This window comes from Lactuca saligna, chromosome 7 (genome assembly GCF_052625555.1).
Source record: "Lactuca saligna cultivar CGN05327 chromosome 7, ASM5262555v1, whole genome shotgun sequence".
Lineage (NCBI taxonomy): Eukaryota > Viridiplantae > Streptophyta > Magnoliopsida > Asterales > Asteraceae > Lactuca > Lactuca saligna.
In genome coordinates, this window is record NC_136423.1 from 40,467,508 (window position 1) to 40,488,443 (window position 20,936).

General features: G+C 33.5%; 2 protein-coding genes and 1 long non-coding RNA gene across 3 annotated transcripts; all 3 read right to left on the reverse strand.

The window, feature by feature from the left end:
• Nucleotides 1–2,388: 2,388 nt before the first annotated feature.
• GNA1 (glucose-6-phosphate acetyltransferase 1) lies at nt 2,389–3,647 on the reverse strand. The gene is made up of 2 exons (XM_078962839.1): nt 3,516–3,647; nt 2,389–3,003 (listed from the first exon to the last, which is right to left on the reverse strand). The coding sequence occupies exon 2, from the start codon at nt 2,972–2,974 to the stop codon at nt 2,501–2,503; it is 474 nt and encodes a 157-aa protein (XP_078818965.1). The 5' UTR covers nt 2,975–3,003; nt 3,516–3,647; the 3' UTR covers nt 2,389–2,500.
• Nucleotides 3,648–13,868: 10,221 nt separating this feature from the next.
• On the reverse strand, nt 13,869–15,525 carry LOC145005409 (uncharacterized). The gene is made up of 3 exons (XR_013662565.1): nt 15,364–15,525; nt 14,874–15,100; nt 13,869–14,567 (listed from the first exon to the last, which is right to left on the reverse strand). It is a non-coding gene; the product is annotated as an uncharacterized LOC145005409 (long non-coding RNA).
• A 557-nt stretch (nt 15,526–16,082) lies between these two features.
• Nucleotides 16,083–17,760, reverse strand: LOC145005408 (Pyridoxal phosphate phosphatase-related protein). Its single transcript, XM_078964494.1, has 4 exons — nt 17,497–17,760; nt 16,915–17,036; nt 16,636–16,837; nt 16,083–16,569 (listed from the first exon to the last, which is right to left on the reverse strand). The coding sequence occupies exons 1-4, from the start codon at nt 17,662–17,664 to the stop codon at nt 16,300–16,302; spliced, it is 762 nt and encodes a 253-aa protein (XP_078820620.1). The 5' UTR covers nt 17,665–17,760; the 3' UTR covers nt 16,083–16,299.
• Nucleotides 17,761–20,936: the final 3,176 nt, after the last annotated feature.

Below are 20,936 nucleotides of genomic sequence, written 5' to 3' on the forward strand. Positions count from 1 at the left end.
AATGATACTTTCTTCCCATCTATCAAACTAACTACGATTCATATGGTTCCCCGTTTTGCAATTTCACGTCCTTAGCCTATAAATCAATTTGATGTAAAAAATGTGTTTATTTATGGTGACCTCACTGAAGAGGTTTACATGAAACAAACTTATGCGTATGTTTATGCTCAACATCTAAACTATCTATGTCAGCTACATAAATCCATGTATTATCCCAAATAAGAACGTTGTGCTTGGTATTAATGATTCATTGTATACATCTCCTCAATTGGATTTCATAACAATCACTCTGATAGCTTTCTCTTCAACGATGATCATGGTATGAATACGGTCTATCTCCTTTTGTTTGTTGATGATATGATTCTCAAGTTGACCGATCTGTCTCCCGTTATGAGGGTCATATCTTATTTATCCTTTGAGTTTGTATTGACAAATTTAGGACTTATTTAGGTATTGTTGCTACTCAGACTTCACATGGACTCTTTCTCTTTCATATAACCTTTGTCAAAGAGATTCTCTCTCATGCTGAGATGTCAATCTACAATCCATGTCGCATCCTCATGGACACTAAGCCTAACTTTCCGTCTTTGGTAAACTTGTGGCTAACTCAACCTTTTTTCGAAACCTTTATGGTGTTCTTCAATATATGACATTCACTATTCCAAATAAATTTCATATGGGATTCAACAAATCTACCTATTTGTGTATGATCTTCGCAAACCTCACTTTCTTGCCTTCAAGCCATTTTGTGATATCTTCAAGGTACTGCTTTGCATGGTATGTACATATGTTAATCATGTTAACCGTTTGGTTTATTATTATATTGTAGACTGGGCTGGTTGTTCTAAGACACGTTGGTCAATATTTGGATTCTATGTTTATCTTGGTGACAACCTAATCTCTTAATCCTATAAACCTCAACACATCGTGTCCAACTTAAGTAATGAACTCGAGTATATGGGGTAGTTAATGTAGTTGTTAAAGTCGCATAGTTCATAACCTCTTACTCAAATTACCCTGTCATTTAACTCCTACTAATTTTGTTTTTTGTGACAATGTTAGTGACATGTACTTGGCTTCTAACCAAGTGTAGCACCAAAGAACAAAGACTTACATTTTGTTAAGGAATGTGTTGTCATTAGTGATGTAAGCATGTTGCATGTTCCATCTACTCATCAATTTGTTGATATATTTACAAAAGGCCTTCCTACATAGCTATTTTTATATTTTCAAAATAATTTAAGCATACTTGAACCTTTCGCACAAACTAAGAGAGAGTGTTAGTTTGTATTTATTTTTAATACATTTATAATGTATGTTTCTTTGTGTAATATTGATTGTATTATTTAAAACAATGAAATGTACTACAAACCCTAACGGGTATTTTCAGAAACCAATATTAAGGAAATCCCAATAAGTGAAAGTACTTGCCTAAATAGGATGCTACACGGGAATATTCAACCATGTTTGTGGCCAATTTCCTAATATGAAAGGATCCAATTGACAAATGTTTTCTCTTACAAATTATTTCCTAAATTTAAGTTATCTAGTTAGTTTTATTTCATTTTCTAGATTAGTACCTTTTAAGATTGAAGTTTATTTGTTAGAGCTTAAAATTCTATTTAATGGTATCTCAATAATTAATATAGGCATACTTCTATAAATTGTTATCATTATAATTTATGTTTCACTCTAAAGTTGCAATGCATTGAACCCAATAGAATTTAATGAGTTGTAATATCATCATAATACTCTACATTTAACTTTATCAAATATTTTCTATAATGTATTGACCTTTATAAAGTACAATAAAACATATATTTAATAATTAATGTTTTTTTTCATTGATAGGGTTAATAGACATTGAAGTTCATATCTATTAAATGACAACATGGTATCCTACAATAATAGAATTTAATTTACTGAATACCAATTAGATATGTCACATCATTCAATTATCATATTCGACTACATTATGGATGCTCTAAAAAAATTATGATAAAAAACTATCACTAGCACTTATTGACTTTTGGAATTATATGAACTTATAAATAAATAATACATTAAATATGATCATAATAAAGTATCATATTAACCAAATCGTTTCTAGCACATCGATATTCCTCCTGTTTCCATAAGGTCAAGGGTTCAAATACTAGCAAGAAATTGGCTGAGTTAGCCTCGCTAAACTCATTAGAAAGAGCTTTACCAAAACCGATGTTGCTCTTTTAGAAGATTGTGACACTTCAACTTGTTTTCTATTTTATCTGTGGTCCGTTGTAAAGAAAATTATAACCCGAATTGACCAGTTATTAATAAATTAAGCATCTAAATTGGCTTAATAGAATGTAAATGAACACCTTAACAAAAAGCTATGAATCAAGGAGAAATCAAACAAGGTCGAAAGCCCTTTGTGTTTTGAGTGAGAAATCACCAAACATGTTGTCGATATAATATATTTAGAAGCTTAGTTGTTAGTTGTATAACAAACATTAACTTCTCAAATGAAATACTTCACCATTTGAATTTCTTTCTCTTTAAATCCACATTTCTCATAAAAAGCCTTATTATCATCACTACAATCAAGAATCACCTTATAACAACCATTAGAACGAGCATGATCCACAAGAAAACCAACCACTTTCTTCCCTAATTGCAACCCTCTTGCACTCGAATCAACCACAATGTCCTCAATATGTCCAACTTTCCCACACCCCCTTATGAATTTCTTCTCAATGAACACGCTTCCAGTTGCAATGATCTTTGATGACGTGGCGTCTTCAATCACACAAATCACATGATCATCGCCGCATGATTTGAGCTCTTCAAATCGGTTTTGGAATTCTTCATCTGATACAGGATCACACACTGTAAGTTGCTGTAGAAGTTCCATGAATCCCTTGCTCTTGTCTGTTATCTCCAACTTTCTAACTTGATATGCTTCTGCTTCATTGGAATCTTTGTTGTTTTGCATCTTTCTTGACTATTTGATTATATTGTAGACTATGTAAAGAAGAAAGAAACGAATTATTAAACCATATAATAAACGAATATTTCTTCTGTTCCAAATCAGTTCTTGGATTTTCTTTTCTTCTCCTTGAATTCCAGAGTAGGTTTTCTGTTTCCAAAAAAGTTATGAACTTTGTGTAGCTTTTGTTATTGTTCGTTTCTAGTGGATCAAGGAAATTATTCTGATTTTGATTTTAAGGAGGAAAAAGAAAAGATTTATGATTTAGCTCTTCAATCCCAAACAAGGCCTGCGACAATTTTCATTTCCGCCAACAGGATTGTATGCCATTTTTTTTCTGTTTTCAAAACTATATCCCTACCAATTAGGTTTTGATTTTCTATAACTCACACAAAATTAACTAGTGACAATTGACAATAAACAAATGAACTTTTAACAAAACGTAATGTATGTTAAAATTCCCAAATTAATAAACCCTAAATAACTAATTATCAAGAAGTAACAAACAATAATGGATTTCGAAAACAAAAATGAAATACAGAAATACCTCAAACTTAGATGCGGCAGAAGAAGGTGAGCGGATCCGGGCGGTAGGAGGAGTGGGGGCGGCTCAATGAGAGAGAGAGAGAGAAGAGAGAGAGAGAGAGAGAGCTATTTCAGGAAATGCGTTTTTCATTCCGATTTGAGAGACGACACGTTGTTTTATTTTATTACTTTTTTAAAATTTTTAAATTTAAATTAATTTAAAAAAAATTATACAAAGCTGCAAAAATAATCATCATAATATTTATTTTATTTGGGATTTGATCACAATCATAATTCTTTTAGATCAGTGGTCATTTTGACAATAAAAAATTGCAAGAATGTTCTGTTAAAAATTGTCACTTTAAGTTAAAGAGATTTGGATGTAATGCTCCAAAATTTCAAATTCAATATTAACTTAATATAGTCTCAAAACTTCTAAAATTCGAAAATTCAAACACTAGTATCATTATTAATAATAATTACGGAAGCGAATAGAAATTTAAATAAACAATTGTTGCTACGTCCTCCTCAAGGCTTGTTACCATCTTCAAGTCTGAGCTTTATCCTTCCCGTTCCCGCTGTCACTCGCTACGTTATTTCCTAGGTTGCGTGCATTTAAAGATTCCAATGGGTAAACCTACGGTCTAGTAAGTTCGTGGTTTTCATGCATATTGACGTCAATAAAGTATTAATGCAACAAATTATCAAATATATTTTCTTTCCACCCTTGGTGACACATTAAGGAACTACTGTCATTTTCAGGGAATAGTTCATAAAATCCACACAAATATTCATAGCAATAACAAAAGTAATATTAATTGCAAATAATTTAGAATCAACTTTTCATGCAAGTAACCACAAAATTCACACGAAACTCACCTTGTTGATGTTAGGTCTTAACCAAGCCTGTCATGCTACACGCACCCTACATTCCACCAATAAATTTTCCTAAAGCAAAATCCTAGAAAAACATTCTATATGTGCTCATTTTGGTTCTTTTATCCACGTGTTTCGTTCGACCAAAATAGTGATTTTAGTTATGTTTAATATGATGTTTATAATAACCTTTATATATATATATATATATATATATATATATATATATATATATATATATATATATATATATATATATATATATATAAAATTAAATAACAAGGTTTTCTCTTTAACCGTTAATATTGGAAAATACTTAGTATAACAATGAATAATGTATTTCTTCAAAAAAAAAAATGGTATTTCTATAATTATAGCGTATTTAAACTAAAAGGAAAACATATGTTAAATATATTTGGCATCTTTTGTATATTTCAAAGTAACATGTAAATATGTTTGGCATCTTTTGTATATTTCAAAGTAACATCTGTAAGTTGTAAAAAGAAATGACAAGTCAAGAAAATCGAAGGGTCAAATATGTAAGATGTAGTCCCGAATGAATAAGTACGTGGGCATCTTACCCAAGACTTTGACCAAGAACATTTGAGACTCTTTATGCATTTTATTATTATTATTATTTTAAATAGATGTTATACCAAACAAATAGAGCGACGTCTTTTCTTCTTCACCCTATCATTAATTAGAGGGTAGAGAGTAGATTGGTCTGTATAAAGAAATTGCTTTTACAGAAACTGAAGCTTTGACTTAACCCAATACAACGATAAATAAGTATGTAAAAATCACTTCTAATCATCTCCGCATCATACAAACATATATCCATAAGCAATTTTCAGTAATCCACCGAGGTAAGAAATATTCATTTAAATTTTCAAGAACTTAACAGTTCAATTTTTTTTTAATCAATTGAATATGGCCTGAACAGAAACGTGGTATGGAACCAAAACACATAATAGAATCAGACAAACCTAGTCAAGCTAGAATTGAGTGATCATACCTTAATTTCAAAAGAAACTCCAAAAACTTTTAAAGAACTTCCACACCCGATTTCTCCTTCCAATCCCAGTCGTTTCTTGCAATTCCAGTGGGGTTTCCACTCGATTTTACATGCTATATATAATGCCTAGAGGCTTAACTGATGAAACTCTTCCACTAGCTCGAATTTACGCCCTAATCAAAGTGACGTTTTTTTTTTTATTAAGCCTCATAATTTGCCACTAATTGCATCATTAACTATGAACTAATCATTATTTTATTAATATATTCTGATCATATTTTATTTTATTTATTTAGATATGGATTATTACATTGGACTAGCACCAATAGTCCAAAAGATTTCTCAAGATATAAACATTACGAAAAAGTTATCGAAAACGGGATCTGTATGAGACAAATATGATTTTCATAAAATCATTTATTTTTCCCTCGTTAGGCACATAATGAAAAATCAAAACTAGCCAAAACAACCTAAAGGAGACTTGTAGTACCCTTTGAGATCATCACACATATAGAGAGAGGGATTAGATCAGAGCTGCAAGTGCGCGTCTCCGCATGCTACGCACCTGACATCGGATTCGATCAGATTGCGAGTAACATGGACAATTTGGGGCATGACACGTGGCCTTTTCTTGATGCAGCCACGATTTTCATGCGCGACACACACATATATTTTCCCCACATGCGTCCTAAATCCATGAATATAAATAGAGAGGTTAGGCAGACCATTTATGCACACCTCCCTCATTTACACTCACTCTCTTCTTGAAGTAGCTGCTATTAGGAGTGGTCCCCAGAGTCCCGATGTAACATCCAAATTCTTGAAGAGAAATTGTTGAGAATAACCATATTTCTAGGTCAACTCGACGAGTTGGATGGACCAACTCTTCATGTTGAAGATGGATGGATCGCGAGAGTTAAATGAACCAACTTGACTAGTTGGGGCGTAACATCCATAAAATCCGAGCCAATTTAAAACTTTTTAAATCATTTAAAACCATTCAATTATTACAATTTGTTTTCAAAATAGTCTAAAAATCAGGGTTCCCAAAAATCATAATCAACAATCGAGGAAGTGTACGGCCACGCCTTCGCCTTTCCGCGGTCATCCGCTGAACCTGAAACAATAAACTGAAATTGTAAGCCCGAAAGCTTAGTGAGTTACCCCCAAAATACCCATACACACAATAATACACATACAATAACAAACAACATACTATGGGTCCAATCATCCATCAGGATGGAATACCTTAGGCCCTCAACCATTGGGTTGGAAAGCCAACATACGGATACACTTCACATAACACATACACAACTAATAGGATGTATTGGGTCCACAACTTTATAGACTGGATTACCTCTAGGCCCATAGTGTGAGTCTGGATTGCCTTTTGGGCCCACATCTCATATCTGGATTGCCATCGATCCTACAGTACGAGTCTCCCTCAACTCGTATCTGGAATTCTCCCGGGTTTGTTGGTTACCGCACAGAGCAATTTCACCTCAACCCATCCCACATAATATGTCGACATATAACACAACTAATGAACATACAGATAATCACATAATACTACATGTAGTCCTACAGATCTACCTAACTGGCATAACAACTAGCATACAGACAGTCAGACCAACTATAGGTCACCAAACATAACCACATTCGATCTACCAGGATACTGATCTAACAGATCATACTAGCATATAACCATCCTATCTACCAGGATACTGAACTAACATATCACAACAGTAATAATCATAATAACAAAACAAAGGGCCGACCTTGGTGCCTTAGATCCTTGACAACATTGAGGATAACTCACCTCGCAACTGACGCGCTGAAGTGATAAGCTCCACTCTCGGATCACCTGACACAACTCGACCACCTATATTCACCATAGAAGCATACTTATAATTTCCAATTTCCCAAAATGCTCCTAGAAGTCAACTAGTTAACCCTTGGTCAAAGTCCAAGTCAATGGTCAAGGTCCACAATCCATGTTGACCTTAAATCGTCGAGTACAACCAGCCACTCGTCGAGTTCCTTGCATAGCTCATTAACTCGTCGAGTCACTTGAGTGACTCGTCGAGTTCCTAATGTTTGTGGCCGTAAAATCCTTAGCCAACTCATCAAGTTTCCCCTGCAACTCGTCGAGTTCATGCGTGCCAAAAACTTGGAAAACCCTAACTGACTCGTCGAGTCGCCCCACTGACTCGCCGAGTCCACGATAATCTTCATCGGACTCACCGAGTTAACCATGAAACTCGTCGAATCCCTTCAGTTTATTATCCATTAAGATGCTTTTTAAGCCATCTTAAGGTTCCATATTGCAGATCCAGTTTCCCAAAGCATGTTTATCACGTAAAGTTGCAAACTTTACGTGCATGCAAGGCTTTAAAGTCTTATAATGACAAAACCAAGCTTGCAGTGGAGTTTTACACTTAAGGAGGGGTTCACACTTGCTAAAGCTGAAAGCTTTATGGGCTTAGAGACCAAAGAGAGTTCAGATCTGAAGTTACAACTTCAGATCTTAGCTCATACCCAAGAATAGCTTCTTATTATGCTAGAAAAGCCCAAATCTTTAACCCAATAAGATCTAGAATGAAATGAGGTCAAGGAAACGACTTGATACCTTCCAAAAGGTGCTAACTGAGGTAGATTTCATACGTTCCTTGCTTCTAGTCACTTGTTCTTCAAGCTCTTTCCACCAACAATCCTCTTCCAAAGCTTAAAACACAGAAGAATCATGCACACACATGGATTAGGGTTTATGAACTATCAAGAGGCTGTAAAGGGAGGCTGAGGAGGCCAATGATCCTTTAAATAGGGTGCAAAAACCCCGTAAATTAGTGTTTCATCCTCCAGCTCCTACTTGTCGAGTCCCTTCTTGGACTCGGCGATTAGGTCACTTAAACATGTGGACCAACCCGCTGCTACTCGACGAGTCAGGCAACCAACTCATCGAGTAGACCTTGAAATCAAGAGAATTTATAACCATAAATTAATACTCGAGAATCGGGGCGTTACATGGGAAGCCTCAACTCGACGAGTTGGCAGTTGGGAAGGAAACCCTAATTAATTTTTAGGGTCTTACAACCTATTTAAAGTCCTTAAGTCCTTTTTCTGGCCACCTTATCAGCCTCCATTGTTGTCCAAACCCTAAATTGAGTTTTAGCCTCCATTATTAAGTTTTTGGAGCGTTGGAAGGAAGTTTGGTGTTCTTTTTGTGCATTATGAAGGAATTAGGAGATCTTGAAGTTTCTAGCTTGGAGAATGAAGTCTTGGATCCAAAATCACTCCATTCTTCCAGCCACTTTAAGGTATCAAGTTCATACCTTGACTTATGGATGATTAGATCTCCTTATTTTGGGTTTTGTTGTGTTTTGGCCTGTTTTTGGGGATGATGATGGAGTAAAGTCATTTTTGGGGTTGTTCCTTCAGATCTGAGTTGGTTTTGGTACCCTTGAGCTTAAAGGTGCAAAATTTATGAGGATTTTGGTGTCCTGCATACATTAAGTCAATTAATAAGTCTATTTCAAGCTTAAGAGCTTCATTTAGACATGCATGAACGTAAATTTGGCAACCTTACATAGTTTTCCAGCTCAAGAAAGTTAGATCATGTTTTGGAGTCATGTCCTCATGGATTAAGTGCTTAATGTGTTAAGAGGTTGGTTCCTGGCAAACTCGGCGAGTTTGTGGGATAAACTCGGTGAGTTGGCTCGGTTTTTCCTGATATTCTCAGATTGATAGAGGAACTCGGTGGGTTGGTGGGTCAACTCGGTGAGTTGACTTGGTTTTTCCCGATCTATGCATATTGGTGGAGAAACTCGACGAGTTTAAGGATAACTCGGCAAGTTGGGTCAATTTGGATCGATGGATATTTATGTTTTCTTAGGTTTCTGATACGCTGAAATTCGAAAGATTTCAGATCCATGAGAGGTAAGATTTGATGTGTTGCTAATAAGCATTATATAAAATTTCAAGATAGCTTTTATCTATAGAAATTCAATAAGTTTGATGGTTAAACACTAATTCATTCGCTAGATAGATATAATGGAGCTGAAATCGGATTATCGGAACACATAATTTCAATATAAACAGACGATACTACTTACGGGTGGTAGGTAAGCGTTGCGATGGCCGAATGTCGATTTCTGAATCAGTAGCGCCGAACTGCCCAACAGTTGAACCGGAAAGAGAAAGGGGGCGTTGTCGTTGAAATCTGCACCCAGTTTCATAATCTAGAGAGACGAGCAACTCAAAAAAAGCCATGGCTTTTTCTTTTTTGTTTTTCTGCAATATAATTTGGGAAAATCTTAGAAAAACCCAGCATTATCTTGTAATGCTCGAAAAAACCATTATATTATTTTTATGTACGATAAAACTATTTTATTTGTTAATCATGCCTAAAATAATGTTTTGTAACCGGAAAACCCTTTGAGAGCCGGTTACATAACACTTGTGACATCAGAAAAACCTAACCTATTATGTTATTTTTTGGACAAAAAAAACCATTTTATTTTATGATGTTGTACAATAAAACCCTTTTTATGTTATAATTTTGTACATTGATTAATTATCTTCTCTTTTATGCCATGTATTTTTCTCTTGATAAAATATAATTGGTAAACGTTTAATTTATTAATTCCACTTAGAAATAAATTACAGGTTATGAAAAATACAAACTAACCCCAAAGATACTTGATCTTGAACAAAGCGAATGTCAATATTTATGTACTTCATGCATCTATGTTGCACAAGAATTCATTTCAAGTATACAACACTACACAACAATTGATTTCAAGTATACAACATTGAAGTTGTCATAATGAAAAATTGTGTGCTTGGTTTGTGAAAATATCTCTGTTAGGATTTTTTTATGTATTCCTTTGCTATATATGTTCCAACCAATATCGTACAACTACATAAAGGACTCTGCACTATATCATGATAAAAAGACCTAAACTATCCAATAAATAATAGCTTAACATTTCCCCTCCATTTGAGCGGGAGGTTCAATTTGAGCAGAGCCCCTAAACCTCACCGAATTTTGCCTGTGGGAATATAATGGAAAATCAATTTCTTGAGGGGGATTATGGTAAAACTAACGAAACTCGTTAGTTTTGGTAACCCTAATCCGGATTAGTATTACTTGCTTCCAAAGTAACTAATGACATCCCAAACCTAATGAAACCCTAATCGTGTTTAATATAGAAACAACTCTTCCTTTCCAGAAGAGGGGGACGTTCTTTAGCTCTCGTTTTTCATCACACATTCATAGAATCCTTTAGCATATTGGCTTACGTTTTCTGTGCCTAGAAACGTAAGTGTCCACTTGGATTATTCTAGGCTGAATTTCTTATAACCCAGACATAGGGTAGAAATATCAGTTCGGAAAGTGATATCACGATCCAAGTTAGTATCCAGATCTCCACCACAAACCCTAATATTTCCCAACATGAATCCCTTACTCTTGTCTGTTATCTCCAACTTTCTAACTTGATATGTTTCATTGACACTGTAGTCTTCGTTGTTTTTCATCCTTTTTTACTATGCCTTGGTTTGTATAGACTTTATACGAAATCTACCCGAAGGAAGGAGAACCCTAAGGCATTTTTATTCATAAAATTACTTGCTTGAAATTATATTTTTCTTTTAGCAATTTGGATCGATGAATATTTATGTTTTCTTAGGTTTCTGATATGATGAAATTCGAAAGATTTCAGATCCATGAGGGGTAAGATTTGATATGTTGCTAACGAATAATTCTTATTCTTATAATAAAATATATTAGTTTGGCTCTAAAAATGCATCTACATACATATATACTCATACAACTTCGGTCAACTAAATAAAGAAGACATAAGGCGTTATTTATCAAAGAACAATCTATATTTTCCAAAGAAAAAGAAATACATTTAACGATAAATAAATTAGAAAAAAAAAATTATAAACGTAATACAATTATTTTACATCTAGCGGGGATCAAAGGTGCAACAAAAAACCCATACTATGGATAGTCTGCATTAAAAAAAAAAAAAGTTAACGACTAAACAAATAGATTACCCCAAAACCAAATTGACCAATCGTGTAATTTAACTGTTTAATGTAGAAGGACTTTTACAACTCTTTTCACCTCTCAAACTTCTTTAGATAAAAACTCATTTGAGTCGTCAACAACAAATTATAGCTGAAAGTCAAGGGTGTCTCTAAAGGGCGTGCGATATAGACCACTGCACATGCCTCATGTCATAGGGGAGCCCGTTTTTTTTTTTAATTACCTATATATATATATATATATATATATATATATATATATATATATATATATATATATATATATATACTAGTCATTTACCCGCGCAAAGCGGCGGACGGCGAATAACTTGTTTCGACAATAAGTTCTTTTTCAAGAGACAATGATTAACTTCAATTCAATGATCCATTTTCTTTCCAATGGACAATGTATTCATTAATGTATTCTTCGCTTTTAGTGTATGTTGGATATGTGTTTTCATATGTTGGATCCATTTGGAAAAATAGATCATCAATAAACACATCTTTCATACTTCATATTTGTAATTGTAAGGCCAACGATGATGAAACGATGAGTCTCGCTTGATGCCAAATCAGCCAAACATTAAGAGCATAGAAAGCATAATGTCAAATACCATACATTAATACTTTGAGAGAAGAAAAGTAACAAAACCACATCATAGATGATTCGTTGAATACGAACAAATTACATTTTCTTTTTGAGCCACAAGATTTTATTAAAACAAAGCTAGAAGAAGCTAGACAAGAATAAAAAAAATTACAAAATTACCATCAATGAATTTTGAAGCCATCCAATTTAATTAAACACATTCTTAGACATATTAATACACACACAAAAAAAAAAAAAAAAAAAAAAAAAAAGAAGAAGAAGAAGAAGGAATTTATGACTATTTTATCAAATAAAAGCACCTTCTTATGTCTATCCTTCCCAAAAATGGTGTTTCTAAAGTTGTACAGATTCCACCAAATACGAAATCACACTCCTAAACTATTTTATTCTTTTTCATTTAGAGAATAAAAATCCTAGATAATTAATTACGTATTATCTATTATCATTTATGTCTTGTTCTAAGAAAATTATGTAAGATATATATTTGAGTTTTCCAACATAAATTGTGTTATATAAGAAAATTACGTTTAAAGTGTATACTTCAAATTTGAAACGCATGGCATCTATAAAACTCTTTTCAATAGAACTATTCATTTTATTATGATTGGAACTATTAATTTTTTTAATAATTTGAAAATGAATACGAATCCATATCTTAAACATTGACAGAATTTGATAGGTGTTCAAATAACAAAAATTCTGTATATATTAACTAACTTTCATAAATATTATTCAAACAAATAAAAAAAAGGTAAAAGAAAAAGCGATTACAACTTGAATGCCAAAATGTAAACAAAATTATATAAGTTTGAATCAATATGTTGTTTAAAGTATAAAATCAGCGTATTCCTTTTGATAGTATTAGCAAAAACAATTAGTCATTTAGAAGGCAACATGAGTATAATGGATCTCACACTATTTATTTAAAAACAATTAATAGAAGAAATACATGAAAAAAAAATATTAAACAAATAACTTAAACATAAAAATACAAAACGTTATTACACTTATAAAACTGAATAAACTCTTTCAGTTTTGACAACTTTGGTCATTGGCAATGTACTAATTACTATGCATACAGTTTTCAACTACAAAGATAACTAATTCATACACTTTTTCACTTCATGTCATTTTTACTTTATAGGACTCATGCCTCCAGCTTTAAACCCAACCAAAAAAAGATACAAAAATCCTAGCAAAAACATATACAAACCCCACCAAATAGAATTGAATTACCTTTAAATCCAAAGAAGAACTCAACCAAAGGTTATTTAAATTACTTTGAACTTTGCTGTCAAACACTAAAACATTAGTTTGAACTTAGTTGTAAAACATTAATACTCAACATTACTTTGAGACTGAGACAAACAAAGCCCATTTGAATAACAAACAAAAACCTCAATTTACCTTCAGAATATAAAACAAACAAAAGCTTTCAGAATCAAACATGGGCTGCATTTGACTAAAAAAAACTCACTTAAAACTAAATAAAACAACTCACTTAGCATTAAAACACAAGAGTCATCCAAATCCACAAGCTTCCCCAACCAAAGAAAAACAAAATTGTTATAAAACCCAAAAAGTTTTTTAACCACTGAAAAAATAGTTATTATATTTTGAGGTAATATATACATTTCCGACGGTTTAACTTTAGACTTTTTGTCATGTGGGTTATTATTAGGGGCATTCTCCTTTGTTCATTCCATCTGTCTACCTAAAATACCCTTTACAAAGGGCCTATGAATGTGTCGCATTTAATGAATTAGTAGTATATACAACAAAGTGTTTGACAAGCATATAAGTAAGTGAAAGATGAAACATGGGAAATCAGCCATCTGTAGCTTACTCAGATTTTTGTGAACAACAACAAATGTGAGTATGTTGCTATATCATAAGACTTACACATCAGACATATGAAAGTCACCTGACCATTGCACATGTACACATCAAACACAGCCAAGCACCACACATACACAAACATGACACAAGTACCTCTTTCTCAAACAAAGATTGTATAACACAAATTAAATGAGAACAAAAACATGATGATAGAGAATGAGTCCTATATAAATATAAGGGCAAAGATGGAGGGACTTATTTGGAATATTTATTATTTACTGTTTTACAACCCATTCTAGAAACTCCTTAGCTAAGTGTAAATAAGAGTCTTGGTAGTAATTGGGAATATCTTCTGTATTTTTGGTTAGAAGGAATCGGATAGCAATAGCTTGGGCAGGAAGATGAACCATCATGTTATCTTCTTTGAATTAGACAGGAAGGTTAACCATTAGGTTATCTTCTCTGATTTTTTTCATTGTATCTACATTTCCATTTTAGTGAAATTGAAGCCTCTTTTCCCTTTTTAAATTTCCCGTTAGATTCCTTGTTTATTTGTTGGTTATTGTTTTTTATCACATGACATAATGCTTATTACAGTCTAAATGTTCAGGAAGTATTACCATAATTTCTTGACCAGTAGCGCCTCAAATCTGAGCCTTGTTACGTTTCATGACCAACACCTTCAACAATTAAAAATACACACATTAACTCAAAACTCTAAACAGAAGTAAGCATGATCTTAATATTTTTATGTAGTACATTTCCAATAATCAATAGTTGAAGCAACCTCCGTTAGCACTTCCTACAACAAAACCAAAAGTCCCAAAGCCTTGAACAGTGGAACAATTATATCAAAAGAATAATGACACCAGTAATCCCATAACCATGAAATAAGAATCAATATAATCAAGTTGAGAGAAAGAGACGATGATGAAGGATTTCTATACATTTAAAATATTTAAAAATAAATTACAACAAAAAATTACCATATGAACTAAATTGATGGTGTCATCTTGGTATGATTTGTCTTAAAAAAATAGATCTGACTTCAAAAAAACCCATGGCGCCTGCAGAAAAAATTGGTGGTGGATGTTCTTAATTTGTAGACTCGAAATTCCTTTGATTATTTCGTATGAAAGTGCAAAAATTAAACTTGATAGCCCTTTCTTTCAACAGAAAAACACCAAATATAGGGGAAGGAGGGAGCCGAAATCTGAGAAGCAACACCCATAAAGAAATCATTATAAGTTGTACCCATTTTGGTATCAAAGTTCAAGACTCGACACTAACAGCAGCTAACCCACAATTCTGAATTTAAGCAAATAGAATAACAGTAAACATACACACATAAAAATTTGAAAGAAGCTTTCAAGTTAGCAGAAATAAAACAAAAAAACTTCCATAAAAATAAGTTTTTTTTTTGTTAGTTTAGGTATTCAACAAAGAAAAGAACATATAAAACACATAAAAGCTTACCAGATTGAACGGATTGCAAGTTCAAGGAGACCGTGAGATCGAGAGGGGGAGCTAGGGTTTCTAGAGGATGTCGACTTATGCAATTGGGGAAAATGTGTCCGATTATGGGGGAAGAAACATAAGATGTTCGCCGGTTTTTTATGTTGACTGAGTTTTGCAAATAAGAAGGTTATCTGTTATTTTTTATTCAAAGGATAAGGTTTGACCCTTAAACTCTTATGTTCCTTGTGAATAAGATATTTGTACATTATGAAATATTATTTGTACGATTCTAAATTATAATATTATTATATTGAATGATTGTTGTACTATTAGTTTAATGATTTGAACATCTTAAAAAAATATTATTATTATATTCAACCTATTTTTAGAAATAACAAGATTTCTTTTATAAGATAGTTAAGATATATATATATATATATATATATATATATATAATTAAGCAAAAATATTATATTGGATTGATAATGATAGTTATTGAACACATTATATTGGAGAATAATGATTATAAAGAATTGGTCGTTTCAAAAAATGTTATAAGAGTTTTGCTATTCAAATCATTGTAATATTATATACTATTGTTCTTCTGTTTTGATTGTTTTATAACATTTATAGACTTACCATAGTATTAACGGATTTTGTTTATTTATTAAAAAAATTATACTTAGGGGACTATTTTGTTTTTCACACACTGCCCTAAAAAATCAACAGGACACCCCTACTCAAAGCGACCAACTTTTATCATATATTGAAATACACACCTACCAAGAAGTAAGATTATTTATAAGCAATACACAAAGTGCCCTAAACTCTTTTAGCTACGAATGCTATTGTAGTTTGTGCAAACCTTGCACAGTCAATACCAAGTTTCATCATTTAAAGAATATTTTAGTTTTTTTGGTGAAACAATTCAACCAGAATTCAGTTCTGATCCAATCAGTCTGCTGGATTAGTGGTGATAGGATGAATAAGGTGAAGCAGAATCTTGTTGAGTTCTTCCCCATTACTCCATTCATGAACTTTTGGCTTAATAGGTACAGATGATTTGGAAATCAGATGATGTAATGGGAAGTTTTTTCTAGGCATCACATGGTCTTTTTCTTCAAGCTTCAAAGTTGGACAAAAATCACCTCCACCATCTCCAATGTAGATTATCACCCGCTTTGTTTCCATCATTGAATCTTGTATTTGATTTAAAACTAATCCCTGTTTATAAGTTTGAGATCAGAGGGAAACAAGATTGATAGTTGCTGATTGAGTAATTTAGGTTACCTTGCACAAATTTGGAGGACAAAGATCACAGCCATGGGGAGGCAAAGTTGAACCATGATATGGAAAGATTCGAAGTCTGCCTTCTTTATCAATAAAAGTAGGGTTTGTAATGATCTCAGAAATGCATTCATAAACTCCATGGTTTTTCAAGATTGTTTCTATGAAGAACTTGTTAGCATCACTGAGTACCTTCAAATCACATCTGAAACAATCACAGTTCATTATAATAACAGAAATGATGAATCAAGAAGATGAAAACTTGATCAAAGTAGTGGGTACCCAAGAGCATGAGCTGATTTAATGGCTGAAATGATATGTGGATCTAAAGGAACACGATTTAAACAGTTTATGATGTCTTCGATTGTTTTTCCCTGAGAATGTAGCTCCTCCATCATACGATCCTGAATTCAATAACACTAAAGTTTGTCATTATATCAGTATTTAAATTTAAATAGTGATTGCGATTTCAGTTTTGGGAGCAAAAACTGAATGATTTTCTGATTATTTTGGTCAAAACAATAGGAATCGAAGATGAGTTGCAGTGAAAAAGCTGATTGTCGGGATAAATGAAAATTCGATATGAAGTTTGAATATATAAAAACGGAATCCAAGAAAAATCGATTTGAATTTAGAAGTAAACGCAGCTGGATTTCAATTACTTGGAGAGAATTAGGCGTGTCTGGAAATTGTGAATCGGTTGATTTTACAACGAGATTAGAACTTCACATTCGTCATCAAAAGCATATTTACAAAAGGTTTTCAGCTAGAAACACCATCATTTAATTACCAAATCCGACTAGAGAACTGAAATTTTGTCGCAAATTAAGTTAAGAGGTTAAAAAAACGAGAAATCATACAAACCATGAGAGAATTCCATGGCAATGTCTGGCGAAGCTGATTAAACAATTGGGTCAAACCCATTTCTACCACCACCCAGCGATCACTATCGTCGTCCATAATCGTTCGATCAAAATCCCATATGATCGTCATTTCTCCGACGACTGTAGGCATTGGTTTCGCCGGCGCCATGACGAAAACTTAAAGCGGCGCCGTAGGCGATTGTGACAAGTAATTTTGATTAGAGCCAAGGAAATGGTCACGGACTTGGTGTATTAGGGGTTGTTCCCAAAAGCAATCAATTTGAACCACGAGTATAATTAAGTTGAAGCATAATTAATTATTATATTTAAAAAAATAATTATGATGTATGTTAGAAAATTAAGTAATTTAATCACAATTTAATATCTATTTGAAGAAAATAATATAAAAAAAAATGTTTTTAACAAAAAAATAGCCATTCGGTCTTAAATGGATATTCCTAACCATGAAAAAAACATTTTTTCTACTAAAAAATATATTTTATATTAAATTCTCTGAATTCAGAAAAAAATAATAATAATAAAATAAAATAAACTCAGGATTTTATAAACAAATCCGAAATCCTATAAACATATCCTGTGGTTTACACCAATCTATATTTTTAGTTCAATTTTCTAATATTTGACATGGCTCGTCCATGTGGTTGCTACATCTAAAATGTTCGGCTAAGTGTGAAATGACAAAAATGTCTATTTTTTGTCCTTTTATTATGTTTATTTTAATTAATAAATAGAGAGCCCCTACCCCCGACCTTTAAGTTCTCTTGTGTAAACCACCGGCTCCAACACAATCGATAACTACCACAATCATCTTCATCTTCAACAAGTCACCAAAACGGTTGTAGTCCATAAAGGGGTAATTAATAATGTGATGAGCAAATTTGTGAAGTGGGGTGATCGAAGAGAATAAGCGGAAAGAAAACACAATCCCTCCTCTCACCTTCTTCGTCTCTAGCATCATATACTAAAGAGAGGCAACAAAGCTTTAATGGTTACAGGAGGAGAAGGAAATGTGAAAGAGTTTTAGTAGTGGTGGCAGAGAAGGAGAGCAGTCGTGGATGATGCATTCGAAGATAAAGATGTAGTCGGAATATGCAAAAGTTTAGAGGTCGTGGTGGGAGGAAAAAGAGAGTTAGCCGAAAATGAGAGGCGTTGATTTTTTCATTACGGTGTCCGTTGGTGGAGGCAGTCATCGGAAATATGGAAATACAAGTGGTTGTTGAAGACAGAGGTGTCTCCAAAATAGAGGAGAAGTATAGCAGGTATGAAAATGAAGAGAGTGGAAGAGATGAATGAGAATGTCTTTTCTCGACTTTGTTGGTTTTCATCATGCATTTGAAATACTCTTCAAAATGGGTTGTTTTGTTGAAGGGTTTTTTTGTAACATCCAAAAAACCATAGTAAAAATTTTCATTTTAAAAACCATTTAATAATCCATAAACCATACAAAAACATTGTTTTCAAGAACATAGTCAAAATCAGAGTATCATAAAATCATCAATCAACGAAATATCTAAGGATAATGTGCACAATCACTCATTCGCCTTGTCCTGATCATCTGATATACCTGAAACCATGAAATGAAACTATAAGCACGAAGCTTAGTGAGTTCCCCCAAAATACCCCACACAACCATACATGTACAAACATGTATGTTGGGTCTACAATCATCAAATTGGATTACCCCAGGCCTACAATCATCAAATTGGATTGTCGTGCACACTAGGTCCACAGTCATCAGACTGCATTACCCCTGGCCCACAATCATTGGACTGGAATGCCCCGATCTGTTGGCTAACACACATAGCATTAAAGCCTCAACCCAAACCCCACTATGTCAACATATCCAACAGATAAACATATAACCAGCAAATAGGTAATCATACATATATACCAATCTAACAGTTCATTATAGCATAACAAGATCCTATATACCAGGATACATAACACAACCTAGTGGGCCAACATTGGTGCCCTCGACCCACGAGTATAGTAAGGAAAATGTTAGGTTTTCTAAGCATCAAACACACTCTAAAATAGGCATCGAAAAAATCAAAACACAATATACCTAAGTGTACATGCAACCTATGGATCTATGGTTTCATATTATTACATCTACCTTAGAAAATACCAAAAACACAAAGGAAGAACACATACCTCTTTTGCAGCCAAAGATCTTCACACTTGGCTCTTTATGCGTGCCACCTTTTTTGGTTGATGAGGACCCAAATCAGAATCCTTCTCTTGGTTCACACTCAATGAACTCAAAAGAGTAGAATAAAAAATAACTATGAAGGAATGAGCTATAAAGAGAGTTCTTCCACAAGGAGGGAGAAAGAAGTGGCGAAAAATCAAGCCAAGAATGACCTTGGACACATTCTAACAGAAAACTCACATGAACAAATCAATAGAAGCTCAACAGCTACCTCAACAACATAACCAACCCATGTTTCCTAAAACCAAGCCGAGACCAATCCTTGGCCAAATATTCAACTATACCCAAGTTTGACCAAAAGTCAAACTTGTCAAAAAGTTAACGGTCAAAGCTAAGGTCAAAATTGCCAACAACAACTCTGCATGTTGTGGCCTTCCTTGGCTACATCGTGGGCATTAAATGCCAAAATAGTTTATGATTCCCCAATCGCCACACTGTGGCAACCTAAGGCCACATTGTGGGGATGGGTATGAACATCTCAAACGAGCCTAATCCATTTTCTTTCGATTTACAAGAGCTCCAAGCTCATATCTGATCCTTTCTAAGGTCTGAATGGATAAAGTTTCTAACTTTATCCATTAGAAAGTTCCAAACCACCAAGATGTGGACTTTAAGTCTCAAAGGGACACAAAATGCATCTTTCTTAACTTAATCCATTAAATCCAAGTGTCCAACCTTTAGATCTGGATCAACATGATGTTTAGATGGATAAAGTTTCGAACTTTATCCATAGCAAAGTCACCAACTTTCAAGATCTAAACTTTAATACACCAAAATAACCTTAAGGACCAAGACAACTTACATGGATAGAAGGGAAGGCAAAAGATCATAACTTTCCTAGTCCGTGAGGTCCAAGAAGCATTATAAACGAATCAAAAGATGTTAGAGTCTACTCAACTCCAATATTACCCATAAAATGGACTAAAAGTGCCAAAACCCCCAAATGACAAGATCTAAAGAACTAGATAGCAAGATTGGAACTTTATACTTACAATAGTCCATAAATATAGTGCCTTTGATGGATTCAAAATTGAAACAACTTTCCTTGAAACCAAAAGAACCTACTTGATCTTCAAATATCTTCAAAAATTTCAACAAGCATCCAAAAGAGGAGTGAGGATAGGGGATAAGCTCAAAACTTGAAAGTGGAGGCTAGGGTTTCTGTTAAGGGGTCCTAGAGGTGCTGGGGGCTGATAAAATGCCCAAAA